The 19,311-nt window shown below is 46.2% G+C and overlaps 1 protein-coding gene across 1 annotated transcript; it reads left to right on the top strand.

Moving 5' to 3' along the window:
* Nucleotides 1-1,929: 1,929 nt before the first annotated feature.
* fzd1 (frizzled class receptor 1) lies at nucleotides 1,930-5,242 on the top strand. The gene has a single exon (XM_023815805.2). The coding sequence runs from the start codon at nucleotides 2,211-2,213 to the stop codon at nucleotides 3,882-3,884; it is 1,674 nt and encodes a 557-aa protein (XP_023671573.1). The 5' UTR covers nucleotides 1,930-2,210; the 3' UTR covers nucleotides 3,885-5,242.
* Nucleotides 5,243-19,311: the final 14,069 nt, after the last annotated feature.

The raw sequence follows: 19,311 nt of genomic DNA, 5'->3' as shown, positions 1-19,311 counted from the left end.
TTGGTAAATGGTGCGTACAATTTTCCAAAACTCTGTGCGAAACCTTTCAGATGCAACGCGTAAGTGAATAACCCAGGTGGCCATGGTACAATCCAGCCGACAGCGTACTGTACTTCTATACGTTTGTACTGTATCTTCTATACGTTTAAAGTAGACAGTTACTGGCAAACATAAAACGTGTGATTTCGGTGTTCAGCAGAATCCCCTCATACGTGCACGGCTGGGGACCTGAATCCCGCCTCCGCTGTGACTATATCTGGAGTTTGCATGAAGGATCGTGCGGGTTTACTCCGGGTACATCAATGCAGTTTCGATTAACGACCACATCTGATACACATAACATCAGTCTTCTAACCGCTTACCCTGATCGGGGAAACGGGACAGTCAGGATTCCGATTTCTGCGCACCTAGTCAATTTACATTATTCGTGATCAAATTATAGTTTTGGGAAACCGGTTTAGAGCCGTCTAAAGCAAAAAAATGAGTAAGGGAAAATAAATATGTCAATAACTAACCGGGAAACACTGTTGTGTTTGGAGATTAGCGAGAGTGAAAAGGAGTGGAAATGAATGTGGAACAAAACATATATATATATATATATATGAACTGATAAGAGGTTTTGCGTTAAAACTTTCATACTCCGTGAACTTTCATACCAGATAACAGACTGACTCCCGAACAAAGAACCATTATTCATTTTTTTTTCTATCCAGTCACGAGTTGTTCTATCCCAAAGTGGGAGCAGAGACAGACTTTACTCCGATACACGCGCAGTCCCTCCCTTCGGGTTCGATAGACATTCTGCGCATCCAATAGGAATGCGGAGCGCTTTTATCTCCTGTAGGGATTATCAGTATGTGACGTGCAGTCGAAAAGGCATTTTTTGCGTCACTGATGACTTGCCCTAGGTGATACTTTCTTGAGTGTTTTTGAGATTTACTCTCTTCTGCAAGCTATGAACCCAATGCCTTCTGGTTACGAGCGTATCGCATCGTTTTCTACTTACATATGTTCACCAAGCATCTCGCTATAAGAATTTAGCAGACGGATTCTCATGAAATCTGAACTGTAATGAATTTTCACCCCAGCGGAAAGTGACTTCCATGCATTCTTGGAAAGAAGGATGTGATAATTGTACATTATACACATCTCACAGTACATTTTACTTAGTATCTGAATGGGACCAGACAATGCTGACTTAAGTCTATGTGACGCCCCTTGCACGTTTCACCGCCCTATTTCACTTTGCCTAGCACAGTGCTACCGGGGGAGCTTGGCGCCGGTGGTTTTGCTTAGTCGGCGCCTAGTCATTAGATAGAGGACTAGGCGGCCGCCTATGTTGCCTAATGGATTGAGCGGCACTTGGACTAGAAATACCAGGCAGGGTTACTTAATTACTACATAAACAATTCCTTAAAAATAGCTCTTTATATATAACGCTGGGTGAGGAAAAGTTTCTCACAAAGCGGTGTTGGGCACTTCGGCGGTTCGCCCCCTTCCATGCAGTGGGTGTTGGAAACGAGATACTGTAGATCGAAATAAGAACTTCTTAAGATGCTGTAACTTAGAGGTAGTATTGTTGTCATCTAAGCACATCCTATGTAATTATGTCGAAAGTGACGTTCTATTACCTAATTAAATTAGAAGTTTTGCCAGTTATCAATTATTAAAAATAAAACGACTGCTCAAATCACGTGAAAAGGCATCTATTCGCTTTACAGGTGGGTGGACAGGCAGAAGAATTAGACACTGCAAAGTTAAATAATTTCACTACACAAGTTAGGTGTGTGCTTTATGACAAAATATTGAAACTATGCTTTAGATGTGCGCTCCATCTCAAGTTGCGAATTACTTTTTTTTTTTAAGAAAGTAAAATGTAGACGTTCCCTAATGCCTGCCATCTGTGCAGACCCCGCCCCTCTATCCATATGCGGGAGCGAGCGGGGCGCCTGGAAACAGGTCTGAGCGGCGCTGGAAGACAGGCTCAAATGGTCAGACTGGGGGATCCGCCAGGCGTCGGTGCTGCGCTGCGCTGCTCTCACTGCGGTCCGGTGCGGTCCAGGGGCGCCGGCGGACGCGCTGCACGTCCGCTTTTAAAGTTTCCTCTCGGGAGTTTTTCGGATCGGAGTCGGCGGTAAAGATTGGGAAGCATCGAGTCGCGCCGCGGCACCTGGTAGTTTGAAAAAGCGAAACTCTAAAGGTACAAAGTAATGGCTCGGGAATCTGGTTTCCCGCGGGGCTGTGGGAGAGCCGGACGCCGGCTGCTGGCAGTGTGTTCGGTGGTGATGCTCGGACTTCTCGGGGTACGTGGACAGCCCGGCGACCGGGGCATGTCCGTCCCGGAGCACGGCTTCTGCCAGCCGATCTCGATACCCCTGTGCACGGACATTGCCTATAATCAGACCATCATGCCCAATCTGCTGGGGCACACGAACCAGGAAGATGCCGGGCTGGAGGTGCACCAGTTCTTCCCGCTGGTAAAAGTTCAGTGTTCGGCCGAGCTGAAGTTCTTTCTGTGCTCCATGTACGCTCCGGTGTGCACCGTGCTGGAGCAGGCTCTGCCCCCGTGCCGGTCGCTCTGCGAACGTGCTCGCCAGGGCTGCGAGGCGCTCATGAACAAGTTCGGCTTCCAGTGGCCCGACAGCCTGGCGTGCGAGACTTTTCCGGTGCACGGAGCCGGCGAGCTGTGCGTCGGGCAGAACACCTCCGAGAGGAGCCCCCCAATCAGCCCCACCGTCACCGTGACCGACGACCCTCATCCGGAGATTAACGCTGACGGGCGCTTTCGGTGCCCGGCGGCACTGATGGTCCCGCAGTATCTGAACTACCGCTTCCTGGGCGAGGAGCACTGCGGCGCCCCTTGCGAGCCCTCCAAGCCGCATGGCATGATGTACTTCAGCCAGGAGGAGCAGAAGTTTGCCCGGATCTGGATCGGAATCTGGTCAGTCCTGTGCTGTGCCTCCACCCTCTTCACGGTCCTCACCTACCTGGTGGACATGAAGCGGTTTAGCTACCCTGAGCGGCCAATCATCTTCCTGTCTGGTTGCTACACGATGGTGTCTATCGCTTACATCGCTGGCTTCCTGCTCGGGGATCGAGTGGCTTGCAACGAGAGGTTTGACAGCGAGGCCCGTACTGTGGTGCAGGGCACCAAAAAGGAAGGCTGCACCATCCTTTTCATGATGCTCTATTTCTTCAGCATGGCCAGCTCCATCTGGTGGGTGGTATTGGCCCTCACCTGGTTCCTGGCAGCTGGCATGAAGTGGGGCCATGAGGCCATCGAGGCTAACTCCCAGTACTTCCACCTGGCCGCCTGGGCCGTGCCAGCTGTGAAGACCATCGCTGTGCTGGCGGTGGGCCAGGTGGACGGGGACCTTCTGAGTGGCGTCTGCTTCGTGGGCCTCAGCAGCGTGGCGGCCCTCCGCGGCTTCGTCTTGGCACCGCTGCTCCTGTACCTCGCCCTGGGCACCTCCTTCCTGCTGGCGGGCTTCGTGTCGCTGTTCCGCATCCGCACCGTCATGAAACACGGCGGCACCAAGACGGAGAAGCTAGAACGGCTTATGGTGCGTATCGGGGTCTTCAGCGTGCTCTACACGGTGCCTGCTGCCGCCGTCGTGGCCTGCTACCTCTACGAGCAGGCCTACCGCCAACAGTGGGAGCAGACGTGGCTCAGTCGGGCCTGCAAGGCCTATGCGGTACCCTGCCCTTTACAGCGCCCCCTGCAGGCTGTGCCTGATTTCACGATCTTCATGATCAAGTACCTCATGACCCTGATTGTGGGCATCACCTCAGGGTTCTGGATCTGGTCCAGCAAAACTCTCAGCTCCTGGAGGAAATTTTACACAAGACTGACCAATGGTAGACGGGGGGAGACGACTGTGTAATGTTACCACTATTCTGAAGACCCTGCCCTCCATACAACCATATAGACAAACTCAACTGCAAAGACATACTTTGTTTTTAACTGAAGCCCCCCCCCCCCCTTGTAGATATGTGAGAGAAACTCTTTGCTATGTCCATGTAAATAAGCATTTGTGAAGTTTTGTGAGTATATATTTGTATTTAAAAAGGAGCTTTTACTAATTTTGAATTGTTACGTCTCATTCCAAAAAAGGTACTGCATCTTTCTGCATATATAAATTACATAAACAAGGTTCGTGCGTCGTGAATAAGGATTCCCGGCCTGTGTGTGGTTTGGACACGAGACGCTCTACCTTGAAGTTACCAGGGCTGAGCCTCTTTCACAGACGAGCACTTCCTGGACACGCATAGCGTCTAATGTGGCTGATTTCCGATCACTTCTTGTTTTTCGTTTGTCTGAAAAATATCCTAAATGCTATGTGTTTCTTTAAATAGTGCAAATCCTAATGTTTTACCCTGAAAGCTGATTCCTCCCCCCCCCCCCCCGTGATTTAATTAAGCCCAAGTGAGCGTGGCTGGTAATAATACTCCAACTGTATCCGTGTCTGATGATGGATGCGATTCCTGGGGTTAAGTGTTAAGGGTCAGGGGTCGCTGGACTACAGAGGGCCGCTTCTGGAATGTTCTTAGCCGGGGTCGGGAGTCTGACGGCAGAAGCGGCTGGCGAGCGTTTGTGTCCACGCTGGGATGTTGAATGGTGCCCCGTGTCTGTGTCGTTGAGAGTGGTGTAACGGAAGCCAGGAATCGGATGGGGGAGGGACCACTGGGATTAAAAGTAGTGGAATTATGTTAAACGGGAGAGAAGTTAAAACAGCGAGTTGTTTGCCCCCCCTCCCCTTCCCAGAACTCCATAAAGTAGAGATTTTTATTTTGGCTAATTTTTTTTTATCTGTAAGGCCGTGATTCATCACTAATCGCTGTTTACATAAAATGTCGGGGCGATAAGCATCAGGCAGACCTCACACATCTCTGGGCTGAGTTGCTGTATGTCCTGCCGGATCCAGAAACCCGCTTTTTTGCAGAACCTTGAACACAGGCCACACGCTTTTTTTTAGGCCTTGATTTCTGACGGTGTGACGGCCTTTTATTTCACGTGCCCCCCCGCCCCCCATCACTCTTTCTGCATGCTTCCCGTAAAATGCCATTTTAAATCTTTACGCTCTTTATTAAACGTTTTCTACAACACGGAAATCTTTTTTTTTCCATTTATATGCAGTTCTTTGTGTTCCTGTTAAAGAATCCTTTATATTTATAGAAAAAAAGGTTTGTATATTCCACTCTTGCCTTCTCCGAGAATAAAAATTACGACTTTTGTACAAAACAGCTGGTTTGGAGTGTGTTGTTGGTTTATGGTTAAGGTTCATCTTCTGGGGCTGACAGCTGAAATGCATGAGGCATTATTGAGACTGTAATCTGCTGTTTAAATGGTTTTTCCAGTCTGCAGAAAACCACCATGCTTGGACTGTGATTGCAGTATTTGGTTTCTGTGTCTGTGTTTCTGTTTAAACATGGAGTGATTGATTCTTTTTATTCATTTATTTCCTTTTCCAAAGGCCCTGTGTCCGTGATGTTTTTTACTTTGCCTTTTGGCTTTATTTGGTTTTACTTAGGAACATTTTAAAGCTGTATTAAAGAGAACTCACAACTGATACAACAAAGTGTTTTTCTGTACATATCCGTGTTGAGGAAATATTTTTAAGGTGTCATTTATGACCATTTTAGGTATTTTTTTAACAGCATACAGGAATAACACGATACTGAAGTTACTTATTACTGAAGGTTGATTTGGAAGTAATTTTTTAGACTATTTTTATATAATTTAAACTTCCCAGCAGTTTCACAATAATTAATTATAATGTTGTCTTCCTGGCTTAAATTGTCACTGTGAAAGTAAACAGGTTGAATTCACAGGTAAACATTTCTTTTGTCCACTTGCCATGTTTTACATGTGGATTCTCCTGCCTGCTTATGCCACTGAACTTATGGGTTTCTGATTGGTCAGTCTGCTCTCCGTGAGGTCGTTTCCTGTTTACCTGTCACTCATCGTAATTGGTCTAGGTTCTCTTTGTTCCCCAGTGATGACAACTGTGGCATATGGAAGATGATTAAATACAAGTTCAGAAGTGCAAAATTCCTGATTGCAAAATTAATCAGTCCATTATATGTAATCATATGTTGAAATATCTAATAAGCAGGTAATAAGTAACTAATTAACAATATTGATTGACTATTGCAAAATTCCAAAAGTAGTTTAATTGATATAAAATAAGACAACTGTTTTCATGCATCATTGCTCTGGCATACATTAGATAAATTCTTGATAATTGTCGCATTTCATTAGTTTTTTTTGTCCAGTTTATTGGCAAACTGGTTAAGTAACTCCTGTTTATTACCAGAAAATAACCCCCCCTGCCAGTGTGCATTGCAGTGGGGGACAGCCTTCAGAATCCCCACGCCGTACTGGAATGCATACAGCGGTGTCCATTCAGTGGTTTGTCATGTCGATCACGCAGTCTGGAACTCTGCATGTCTATTTCCTGGGTAACTGAGGGTCCAACAACAATCCCCTCCCGAAACTGGGAAATGAATAATAATTTTGGCCTTCTGCCTGCCCTGTGATTGGCTGTACAGTATTGCCTTTCCGGCTTGTTAAAAGGCTGGCCGGCTACAGACATACAGACCGGGGCACAGCTGTACATACCTGTACATGTTTGCTGACAAAAATATTGTAGCTGCTGAACTGAAAAAGGAGTCACTGATAAATACTGTTAAACCTCCACACATAATTTCTCATCTAGCCATGTAAAATGCAGCAGCGATAAATGATATGAGCTACTTTGTTTCTCAGCCAGCACTGTCCTGAAGGACAGATGTTTCGTAATGATTAAGCTCGGGAACATTGTTTTGCATATTTTTCTTTCAGCTTGTGTTTTTTTTTTTTTTAACGGTATTGCACTGTCCATATGCAAATCAGCTTATATAATTGTCTGGATATGTTTTATTGCTTGATGCTGTGGTGCGTTATGAGAGGGAAATCACAACACAGAAGGTTCAGTCAATCGCCGTCCTGGAAGAACGCTGCCGTACCTGGTATCGCAGTCACCGTGGGAAGAGACTGGGTGAAATGCTCGGTGAATGAAGAGTTCAGCCACACGGCTGGGAAGCCAAGGCAGGTCACGGCGCCCGAGCCCGTAGGGAGGGATTAGCCCGTCGTCTGATTCTGTTTGCAGTCAGTGACTCCCAGTCGATATGGGAAACGGCTCTTGGGAAAAGCCTGTATGCCTGCGGCGGCTTATGCGGAGCCTCTGGCTTGTTAAGACGCTGAATTGCCCTCCCTGCTTTCAGATGTAAATCTACCCCTAATGTACAGGTATGTTCACAGCCTTGTGTCCCGCGACGTTGTGGATGGTCGGTTCACTTATGCCCTGGAACGTCACAAACCCCCGTTTGACCTTTTAGATGGATTATTGTATCCCTGCGTCAGAACAGATTGGGCATAATTAGAGTAATTACACTAGAAGATCGTATGTTTGAAGCATGCTGCACAAACCCGTCACACAAACTAACATAATTTGTACAACGCAACGTTTTTCTTAACACATTTTAATCAGCAGTGACTTCATGATGGTGACTGTGGCAGGTTGCCGTGCAAATCATCAGTAATTAATTTTAAACTGCGAAGAAAACGGCATTTTCCCTGGCTCCTACAGAGCGGCATCGCTGAGCCCTCATTTCAAGATGAAATCCCGCTGCGGATTGACCGTTGTACTCTTGGACTCACTACGGCTTCACCTTTAAACTACAGTATTGTGGACAGATGCAGTGTAGCATTTGGAAGTCTCTACTAATCACGTTTCTGGAGTCACATTTCTTTCTAATTCAACAAGTACAAGCCTGGGTATTATGCTCAATTTAGGACTAATTTCAGGTCTCAGCTGTAGATTTTAGTGAGCTGGTTGCATTAACCCCAGAGATCCAAGACTCGGTCCTGCATCAATGGTATTCGCTATATAGCGCTTAGAAAAAAAGCTTCTCGTGCTTCCAGTAGGAGAGAGAACAGAGCCCCAGTATGGAGGTACTACGGCAGACTGGTCTGGGCCTGCATGCTCTGGTTGGTCTGCCCCATGCTGGTCCTGTCTGTCACGGCCTTCCGCAGGGACGTGTAGGGACCGGCTCTCCCCTGGGGAGTCGGGTGGGGGTGGGGGTGGGGGTTGGCACGTCACCAGCACCTGCATCCGTGCAAAGAAGATGAATAAGAAAACAAACAAACAGGCACAAGTCAGGTTTCGTTAAACGAATACAGGCAGCGTCAGGGCTGTGAGTCCCAGGAAGGACACTGCTGTTGAACCACTTATCAGGCCACATCGATCATAAACTCGTTCATCCGTCAAACAGGTTGTCCTGGTGAGGGCAGGCACACAGAATGATGTACATCAGGTACAGTAAAATGGTGGCCTACTGAGCACAGACTGAAGACAAACTGTAATCTCAACCACCTCTCGATAATTTGCTACCAGAATTTGGTTCTTTTTAAGCATTAATCTGAAAAAATGACTACTCAGGAACAGGGTTGTGGAATGTCAGAAATGTGAATTTTTCATGCGTCCCTCCCCCAGGAATGCCTGCTGTATGTGGGCGCCATCTGTATGCCATTTTACAGTTGACCCCCCCATCCCCCGGGGGCCTCAGGGCGCAGTGATGGAAGTTGGGTGGTGAGGGGAAGGAATGGAACACTACAAGAATGACTCTGATCGCTTCTGGAATTACGAAGCTGGACAGAGAGATAGCTATGAATGTGCCTCCTCCCTTTCAAAAAAAAAACAATAGACACACCCCCACCAGATCGTGGGATGGTTGCCAGTTCTGCCGCTCAGATCACAGTTAATGAGCATTTATAGGCACTGTGATCTCAATGCCAGTTGCCCTACATATCTGCCCCGCTCCCCGCTCCACGCTCCACCTGCCCCGCTCCACGCTCCACCTACCCCGCTCCACGCTCCACGCTCCACCTGCCCCGCTCCACGCTCCAGCTTCTCCGCTCCACGCTCCACTCTCCACCTGCCCCGCTCCACGCTCCAGCTTCTCCGCTCCACACTCCACGCTCCACCTGCCCCGCTCTACGCTCCAGCTGCCCCCACCTATCCAGGTTTTATTTAGTCAGTAAAATGCCCTAAGACAGTGTTTCCCAATGTGGACCTCCGGGGCCCGCAGACGGTTCACATTTTTGTTCCCGGTAAGCAGAAAAATGTGGACTGTCTGGCAGGGAGCTGGGAGGGAGCAAAAACATGGACCGTCTGTGGGTCCCTGAGGACCGGATTGGGAAACCGTAAGGTATGGCAGCAGCTTGGGGGGCCATATCATCCAGTGCTCCACATTCCTCCTCCATCCTGCCACTTACAAATGGGCAGCCAGTGTCTGCGGGCCCTTGGTCGCTACGCTCAGTCGAAATGCCTGGTCTCAGTCGGAATGCCTGGTCTCAGTCGGAATGCCTGGTCTCGGTTGTATTCCATCACAGGTTAAGCCAATACCATCCAGAAATATGCTAAATACTGGCTCCCAGCCAGTCAGGATCATTTATTATTCAATGCTTTGATTACTCCGCCTTTTTCTTCAGAACACTGTTCCAGCCACCAGACCCCCACACACGCAAAAAGAAGCAATTTAGTGATTCATGCTACATTACTCATTTTGCAAACAATCACCTTCGTCTGTTTTCCGGGCCCTGGCTCTTCTCCAGTCCCGTATCATTCTCACTGAGGAACGTGACGCCTACGATCGCTCAGAAGTCCACAATAATGACTCGTCTCGAAAACGCATTTATCAGGTCTAATTTCTGCACCAACACCTTTGGCCAAAGTGACCCTCAAGTAAGGATAACCAGGTGCAAGAGCTCAGGTTCAGCATCCAGCATCCCAGCAGCAGTTGGGATTAAGGGCTTTGCTTGCTCTTCTGACCATGGGATGCAAACCCACGAACTTCTAGATAGGGATTCAGCCCCAGAATTTGTTGAGCCACATACCTCACAAAGATTCCAGATATCCTCTCTACAGTGTTTGTGTCTTTGAAACCATTTATTCTGTCTCACAAAGCAGCGAGACATCATGAATGGTGAAAACAAACAATATCACAAACTCTGTATATCTATATGGTAAACATCCATCTATCCATTCATCCATCCATCTATCATCCACAGCCACTTATTGACTGGTGGTGCACGGGCTTGAAGTCTATCCCAGGAACCACAGAGCACAAAGCAAGGGACTCTGGTTGGGGTGCCCGTCCATTGCAGGGCGCATGGTAATCATGCATCATTCAATTATGCATGAATATATTTACATTTCGTTAAACTCAATCAAAGTCTGGCTTTAATATCCTTTGTTGTTTGGAATTTTCACCATCAGTATTTTTCACAGCATCGGTGACTGTGCCCGGTTTCTGCCAATACAAATGATGCTTTAAAGTAGCAAACATGTACCCATGTTAGTGCAGAAATAAGTCTTTGTGTTTCTGAATTTAGGAATCACATAAAAGTGGCATGCTGTGTGCCGCTCTGGGGAGGGATTTGTCTTTTAAGGCTTTATAGCTTCTCATAACGCTGAACACATGCTTAACATGCGGCAACTTCCTGAGGTTTTGTGCAAACTAATTCCGTTGAGTGTTTTAGAGCGTTTCTTAAGGAAGGCCGCATTCCTGCCCGTTTTATTCGCCTTACTTGAAAACAACATCACCGGACTCCGTCACATTCATACAATGCCCACAAAGAACAGGCTCTGTGGCTGTTGTCTCGAAGTTCCTCAACGTGTGGCTGATGCTGTCTTCTCAAAAAACAGGTCATTTCCAACACTGGCTGAGCCCTAAGATGGTAGGGCATACGCACTGTGCACACCATGCACTGCACATGCGCTAATATCACCTGAAAGAGATTGCACCAACACAGGAATGTCCTGAGAAAGCATTTTATTCCACTGGATGAAATATTCAGCCAAAACACCCCACACCACGAGCAGCCCCACCTGCTGGCTAACAGCTGCACGACAGCAGCACCTTTAACAGATTGCCTGAAAAGCGACTCATTAAGTTGCGACGCTGACTCTGGGTCAGACCTGTCACAGCTGTCGTTTAGTTTTCCAGTGGAGAAACAGGCGTTTGTGTCAGATGCTCCTGTGACATTATTACTTCTGAGGAACACAGTTAAATTAATTAAGGCCAGATTCACACCTGAAATGATTTCCTAAGAAAAGCAGGAGTGGAATTGTTAGTCCTCCCACACACACACACACACACACACACACACACACACATATTTCAGCCTTAAAAGAAACGTTGTCCTTGAGGTGGCCTGCTGGAATCTTCTCTCAGGGAGGTAAAGTCATCGTATTACTTTTCTTTTTGTTAATGTTTCAAAGTAAACAAACACTCTTGCCAGGAAAGCTGAGCTCGGCGATGACTTCTCGGGATGTTGGTAAAGATAACGCAAGTCCAGGCCGACAGCGAACGCGGAGACCTGCCACACATCTGTTTCTGGCTAAGCGACGTCGCCGCTGGTTTGGAAAAAGCACCATTATGTGCCTTACGGCCCGGCGCTGGCCAAGACGTAACTGCGGGCTCCGCAGGGAGCCGAATGTTTACGCTTCACCCGAGCTGAAGTGTCATTATATCCGAAGTGCTGGATCGCGGAAGGGTGACGACAGATTCATATGATGGAAGGAAATTAATAAAGCGAAAAGCAAAGCAAAAAGGAGAACTCTGCTCTTCTCTTCTCAGCGTTTCTGGGCCTGGCGCCTTCTCATATGAGGACACGCTGTGGAATCCATTCATTTCTTTTGAAGGTAAACTCAGTTATGGCAAATTTCATTTGGTTGTTTGTGCTTGCCGGGGCCATAGAGGAATTCTGTAGGGTCTGTAGGCAGACAGAGTGAAAAAAAAGCCATACTGCTCCTAATGTGAAACACACACGAGGCACGGAAAGAGCCGGAGTCTGTGCTTTGTTATGCGTTTCTGCTGCCAAAACAGGCCTCGCTTGCCGGGAGATGTGAGCTTGTGATATGGGTCATCAGAACCCTGTTCAAGACTTATGGGGGCCTCTGTCAGCACCCTGTGCCCCTCAGGAATGGGCACCCCTGCTAGCGTTCCAGGATTAGTCATTGGAAGAAAATAAAAAAGCAGGGAGAGAGAGTGTTCAAAAAATGTTAAAACATGTCAAGTCAGTGGGCAGTGAGTTCAGTGCCTGACAACTTCCACCTCCCACATCTGCAGTCATGTCGAGGACGGAGAAGACGAACAATGGTTTGGAGCAGATATCTCTAGGCTGATGTTCATAAGGACCTTCAATACTTAACACGTGTATCACAGCTGATTGGTAGCATTACCAAGATGCAACTTGACTCATTTGACTCATTCAAGGCACTTGGAAGTGTAGATCCATGACCCAGGGGGGCTGCAGGCTCAAATCCCACCCCAGGAGAGAGAGAAAAAGCCACAGTGGCCATAAGCATGGGACGTGACTTGAATCTCTTCTGGAGACAAGGGAAATAAATTATGTGTTCAAAACAGTCTCACAAGCCGACTGAGCGCTTTGCTGCTGAGACTGAGAGCAGTGTCTTTCTGTCCATTCCCTCTGTGTTTGTTGGCTCAGTGCTGGTGGCGTAAGGGTGAGTGACCTCTTCTCAGCAATAGTGCCCAGGGCTCGGCCTGCTTGGCAGGCCCAGGGAAAAAGTTTGGCTGGAAGCCAAATGCCAACCGATAAACATAAAATCCTTACTTAGCTAACTGATGGGATCAGCTTGAACACTTGAATCATAAAGGTTTAGCGCCAGCTGGTCCTAGCTGGTTGTCTAGGGTAGAAGGTAACTAAGATGTTCTACTTCTCGGTGCTCTGGTCCTTGGGTTCAATCCCAGGTTCTTCGAGTTTTTGTTCCATGTGTTCAGTGTATGTTTTATGGACAGTCCATTTTTGGTCATTCCCTCACCCCTGACCTCCACACGACACTTTTATGGGAATCCCTTTGCTGCCCTGGCAGATTAATTAATGTGCCGCCTCCGCAACCACAGGACACCATGGAATGAGGTTCTGTTGGTGAAACTGGGATGTCGTTGGTTGTGTAGCATTAGACCCCTCGCTAACTCTGTTGACAAGTCATCCTTTCGGGAGGGGGGCCTTTACTGGAACCAGAGTCATGACAGTTGTGGTCTCGGCACACCTTTGGCAAATAAAAAGCATCATATAAGTCTAATGAATTTTATTTTGTTTTTTCAAAAATTTTTTGTAGGGGCAGGATACGCTGAGATGTGCGGCAACCTCCATGGATCCTTCCCAGCATGCACTAGGCCCCATCAGCAGGTCCCCCGATAATAAAACCACAGGTTTAGGAGGCAGGCTGCAGAATTTCCTGCTCCTTAGAATTCTGGCCAGAAATTAGCCCGTCGTTCCCCCAGGCAACGATCCAGCGGCCAAGCAGCGTAAATCGAGCCGGCGTGGCTAGGGGCCAGATCTCGTCTGTCTGCAGGCGAACATTTCTTTGTTTTTAAAAAGGGAATACATTTTAAAATTCACTCCATCACTGTCAAATATTTACAAAGTGAAATATTTACTTGCAGAAGCTGAGTGAGTGCAACTAGCGGCTTGAGTGACCTGGAATCTCTGCCCGTGTTTCATTTGGTTTAAAACATACGCATTTGCAGACAGCTTATGGTCACTGTGGACACTTGACACCTTACCTTCCTAGGAGAATGTTCTGCACATCTTGGACGTTCTTGGTCTGGTTTTGTGTGATTTCCGCTCATGTCACCAGGTCCTCGTCCACTGTGATCATCTGTAAGTCATTTCTCTTCACAAAGAAATATCTGTCCTCAAGTTGGCAATGCAGAAGTAGCGCGTTTGCGCAACACAGAGGCTCTGTAAATTAGGTGTGCGACTGTGAACTTAAATGAAAATTTGGCATGGATGAATGATTGATTGCACTTAATGTTTGTGTGTTTTAATGGCTGAAAACCAAGCCAAAACATCCATTTACTTAGCAAATTTTGATTACTTGGAGCAGAGAGTGGGAGACTTTCTATGACCACCTCTCAGGTTGGGCGATCCATAGGTGATTGAACGCTAACGTCAACGTTTCCTGACCATGACCACTATAACAGATGCTGTTTATAATTATGAGGGTTTATATGGAGGTCCCTAGTCTTAAATTTCACTCTTGTTCTGGTTCAGGCTATAAAAGGCACTATATGTGAGCAGATGCATGTTTAAGGAAAGAATATAAGTTTAGGGAAAAGGACAAACTTAACTGTTTTTGGCTGCATGGAATGGAAAAGTGCTTTGATCAATAGATATTAGTTCCTTGGCACTGTAACAGAAGGAAACATACCCCGGCTATAATGAGATGTAATGTTCCACAGCTTACAGTTCTATTCGTTTTGTACTGAAATGCTGGCTGTCCTGCCAACTGGCCCAAGAGGAACATGCATAGTGATTCTTTCCTGGGTTCTTTATTGGATGACAGCACCAGGGGGTAATAGAAGGTATGTCCTTTAACTTGGCCGCTCACTTCAAAGATCAGGACTCCTCGGATCGGGACTCCTCAGATCGGGACTCCTCAGATCGGGACTCCTCAGATCGGAAGTGGAGGATTTCCAGGCAACGTGAACAACTGCTTATTTGTTGTGCAAGTAGCTTAGGGAAATGCAGGCTCAGATTCCACATAAGACACACAACAGGAGAGCGGCACTTAGCTAGCTGCTAATGCACAGCGTGCCACGAGGTTGTTCTCTGGTTGCGGATTTCCTCTTCTATACTCCTTTCTTACTGGCCCTGAGAAAAGCACAATGTGTTCCTTATGGAATGTTGTGCGCACACCTGCAAACGCCACATAGGCTGGAAAAGAATGTCCGGAAAGATCCACAGATATTTTTGAAACATGCTGGTCTATTTAAAGATTTTTTAAAAGCAGATATAAATGAAGGCATGTAGGTAGAATTGTTAGACTGCTGAACGGGACTCTGCTACCAGCACTGACCTGTGCTGAGGTACAGACAGTCACAGGAGTTACTGACTGGTTCTGCTTGCTCTATACCTACAAACACCGTGCTACTTGCATATCTATCCAGGATTCTCAATCTCTCTCTCTCTCTCTCTCTCTCTCACTGTGTCCTAATACTGTAATCTCTCCACATAATCTTTTTTTAATGTCAACAGTTGGTAGATGTTATTGCATTATTTATTTAACTTATTTAACTGTAGATCATAACTTACAATTTGGGAAATTGGAGTTTTGTTAATCAAAAGCAGCTTCCACACTGGGACCGAAGCCTTGAATTCCTGCTGTCTTAGTCACTGTAGCACTGACTGGAACTCGCCTTGGCGTGACTCAGACAGCCCGGCTCTTAGTCGGTCTTTCTCGATGACTGCATCTGTTTCCATCCATCCATCTTTCAGCTGCTTATCCAGCACAGAGTTGCCGGGTAGCTGTTTCCATGGGGACTGTTTAATCTTAGTCTTAGTCTCAGTCTTAGTCTCCGTCATAGTTTTTCCACCTTAAACCTCAGTGCAAATGAAATAATTTTTCTAAATGTTTCTTTCTAAAAGTTGTATTAAAACAAATACGCAATAAAATTATAAAAGTGAAGCTAAGAAACGTTTTTCTGTCTTTTTTATTCTGCTAAATTAGACAATTCGGTTGTTTTCAATGCCTCTAATGTCTCTAGATATTTTAAAAATCTGCTTCAAGGGATTATGAAAATTGAACAAAAAAAAAACTCATCAAGTCTAATATGAAGTAGAATAATTAAAAAATATTTAAAAAATACAGGAAATTTAATGAAGATGCTGACCTACGCATACACATGGACCTGTTCACTAAATTGTGTTTCTTGTTTGGACACTTGTGCCTTTGGTGAATATCTCCAAATCATGGCACCCCTCGCTTTGATGTTAGGTGTGGGTATGCTGGGTGAGGTCTATGGCGATGCAATAAGACTGTGACTGAGGACTATGCTACAGGTGTAGCACAGCAGGCTAACCCAACCTCTACCACACATCCCCATTTGGACAATATGCCTGTCTGGTGCCAGGAAGAGGCCTACGTTTGTGCCAGTTAAAGGCCTATGTTTGCACCAGGAAAAGGCCTACGTTTGTTATAAGCTGACAGGACCCTTTCCCCACCCAAATGGCAGAGAATGTAAATATCAGTTTCATCCAAAGCAGATATATTAAGCTCTAGATGGTCTCATCAAGGTGTCAACAGCAGTGTGATGCTGAGCCATTAACTTCTGACAAAGAAGCAAAGAGCTCAGCGATTGAGCACAGTCACAGATCCCTGGTTTTGGAAGGATGCAGCCATAGTCACTATATCTACGTTTTGGCCTATTCTCAGCAAATTGCCCAATTAAGATTTTTTTTCCTGACATGCTACCTGCTGGTATCATCAAACATGCCTTTGAAGTAAGGCGGCTTAATCACACATCCTAAAGGAAGCAAATCTGATATCTTAACGTCCTGCCTCTTGCATTTAATTTACCATCTATTATACATAGTGTCTGCTTGGTGAATAAATTTATCGGGGTCCCCCATCTCTCTAATGTATAGAGAAACATGAATTCATTTGCTTTACCATTAATTATGGTAAACTGTGGATTTGCCTGTACCAAAAGCATTATACATTTTACAGATGGATATTGGATATTTTACTGTTAAGCAGAGCAGAAAGATTCCTCCTGGGACCGTTGCTACCACCGCGGGTGATGCTGAGAGGGTAGAGGTGAAATATTTCGTTTTTATCATACATATGGAACCAATTTACAGCGCGCAGCAGAAATGCGGAGAAGAATGAAGTGGCAAGAGTTGTTTTATGGTTGATTCCAGTTTTTTATTCCTTTTTTGGCCAGTCCCGGACTGGAGGGAGAGCTCAGGGCGGGAAACAATCGCAGTCTGCCCTGGGAGTGACGTCACAGGTCACCAACACGCTTCAGAGCCCCCACCCCCCCACCCCCTTTCCCCCGGCCACGAGCACCCACCCCTCAGCCCCTGACCTCTCGTCCCCTGGGTCGGACACAAATTAGGCCTTGGTTTGCCTGTTTCAAGAGACCTGGCTCCAACTCTGTATTTCACATCCATCATTCGGGCCCAAAGGATTATTTCACACTCTGCTGAATTATTGTGCCTTAGTGATACCCTTTTCTTATGAATGTCTCGACACTTAGGCATCATTTTTCTCCATATAAATTTACCCATTAGCAGCAGGCTGGCAAATCCTTCCCCGTGACCATATCAGACCTGCTTCAGATGCGTTCAGACTTTGCCTGTTCAGAGCCCAATCTGCTAGATCTGCGCTCACAGTGATTCTGTCATTCTCCCATGTATTTCTCCATATATCCAACAAAGAGATCAGCCCAGACAGTCCGTTTCATCACCTCCTTCCCAGCATCTTGTTATAAATCAGTTGCATCCCCCTTACATAAACAACACATTGACGATGTTGTGATCCAAGCTGTGAAACACACATACTTCAATTGTGACTTCATCCAGAACTTTTCGCAACCGTTAATTCTGCACTTTGGACACAACATCCTTTCCAGGAACACAGCTGATGTACTGGCCAGTACAGAACCATTAATCTTATCTCAGTTTATTAAAAATTTACTTAATATGTCTGTGTTTCATGTTCTTTCTTAATGTATAATAAAAAAGATATATGAATAGCAATCACTCTGACCTTATCGGGGCTGTTCCTCGTCTACGTTAATTAATGTCACAGAAAGTAAACTTTACCTCGAAGGCCATCGCTGTCACTTTGTGTATATTAGACCCCAGTAAAGCTACAGTTAGTTGTGGAGCCCATCCCGGGCTTGTGTGGGATCCGGTCCCCAAGGGTGGCTGCGCACACTAAGCAGTGTGCCGGAACAGCTGCCAGACTGGGTCCCATGGACGGGAGTCTCCCCTTCACAGGCAAAACATCAGCTGGCTCGGGTGAAAGCTGTCAGAAAGGGAGAGGGGATCAGAGCCCTGGGGGCTGACAGGAGAGTGTGTGGGCTGTCTGACGGGGTCACACGGTGTCACCCATTCACTTAGGCCATGGCCGTGCTGGGGAACACTGGGAGCCTTGTTCAGCCACTCCGCAGACCTGCACTCTTCATCAGAAGGTTACGGGTTCAAATCCCGGATAAGTGCTGACATTCTACCCTTTGGCTAGGCACCCGGATTGTCGAGTGACTTCAAACGATATTCCAGCTGCGAAAAGGAATCAAAAAGCTCTGCGTCCAAGCATGAATAAAAGGATGCTTTTAAAGCGAGCGACTGTTTTCCGCGTCATCTCTGCCCATCTTAATTCAGTTTTCTGAGATAATTCTTTCTTGAAAACGTACGTGTTTTAGATTCCGCATGTCAGCGTCAATATCTTCAAAGGAACGTCGGCAAAAAATGTAACATTAGACAATGTGCAGAGAGTCTCGGACTGTCTGCAGAGATCCTTATGTGAGCAGTAATAGCATTAAGCCAGATCTCCAAATGGTTTCTTTTTCCTGTAAATGGGATGTTTTTACTGGGGGGGGGGGACTCAGGAAGGATGTCAGGGCAGAGATCGCGCTATTACCAGTAGCAAGCTGCACCCCTAGTTGATGCCACTTAGTGCCACTGGCTTGGACCCCCTCTTGTCCATTGTGTGACGACAGGAGAGATATGAAAAAAATGCTCCACTGGGTGTTAAATGTCACCAGATTCTGAACCAACCCCTGTACCCGTCTGCAGAAATCAGACGTTTCAGATCCCTGGCCTGATAAACCCAGTGAGCCTGCAGAAATGTGAGACGGTTCAGTGGAGATGATTGCGAAACCATCACGGGACAAATATGCAATTGTTACTTCCATTAACTTACACTGCATAGTACACTGTAAAATTCATGCTTTAAAGTGGGCCTATGCTGAAACCCTGCACTGGAAAACCAGTTGATAGATGGAAGTATGCTATGAGTAATTTAAAAGATGCACTAAATTAGATACTGTGTGAAAAATAAATACTTATTAATTATTAAACATTTACCCTTAAACATTTTGGCAAAGTAAATATTTAAGTAAAGTGTACTTAACTTATACCAGCTGTTTTTCACTGAGAAATGCCTGAGTAAATATTTCATGACATTTGTAAATTATAAATATGCATCCTTTTCATGTTCTTTCTCAAAATTGTGGAGATGATTTTTAAAAAACAAATATAATATACACATATATTAATAAAATATTCAAATGCATTCCATGTAGATAGTTTCTTGCGGGTGGGAATGTGATTTTTTTCCCCCACAGGGGAGAAGGTTATCCTTAGTGGATAGCAGGAGAAAGAGGCGGAGTCAGATCACCGTGGAAAGTTAGATGTTGTGATGCTGGGTTAGGAATCAGCATGTCGCC

This window comes from Paramormyrops kingsleyae, chromosome 9 (assembly GCF_048594095.1).
Source record: "Paramormyrops kingsleyae isolate MSU_618 chromosome 9, PKINGS_0.4, whole genome shotgun sequence".
NCBI lineage: Eukaryota > Metazoa > Chordata > Actinopteri > Osteoglossiformes > Mormyridae > Paramormyrops > Paramormyrops kingsleyae.
This window is presented reverse-complemented; position numbering and strand designations above follow the sequence as displayed.

Excerpts from the sequence above, each read along its gene's own strand:
- fzd1 (XM_023815805.2), top strand. The coding sequence starts at position 2,211 with ATGGCTCGGGAATCTGGTTTCCCGCGGGGCTGTGGGAGAGCCGGACGC.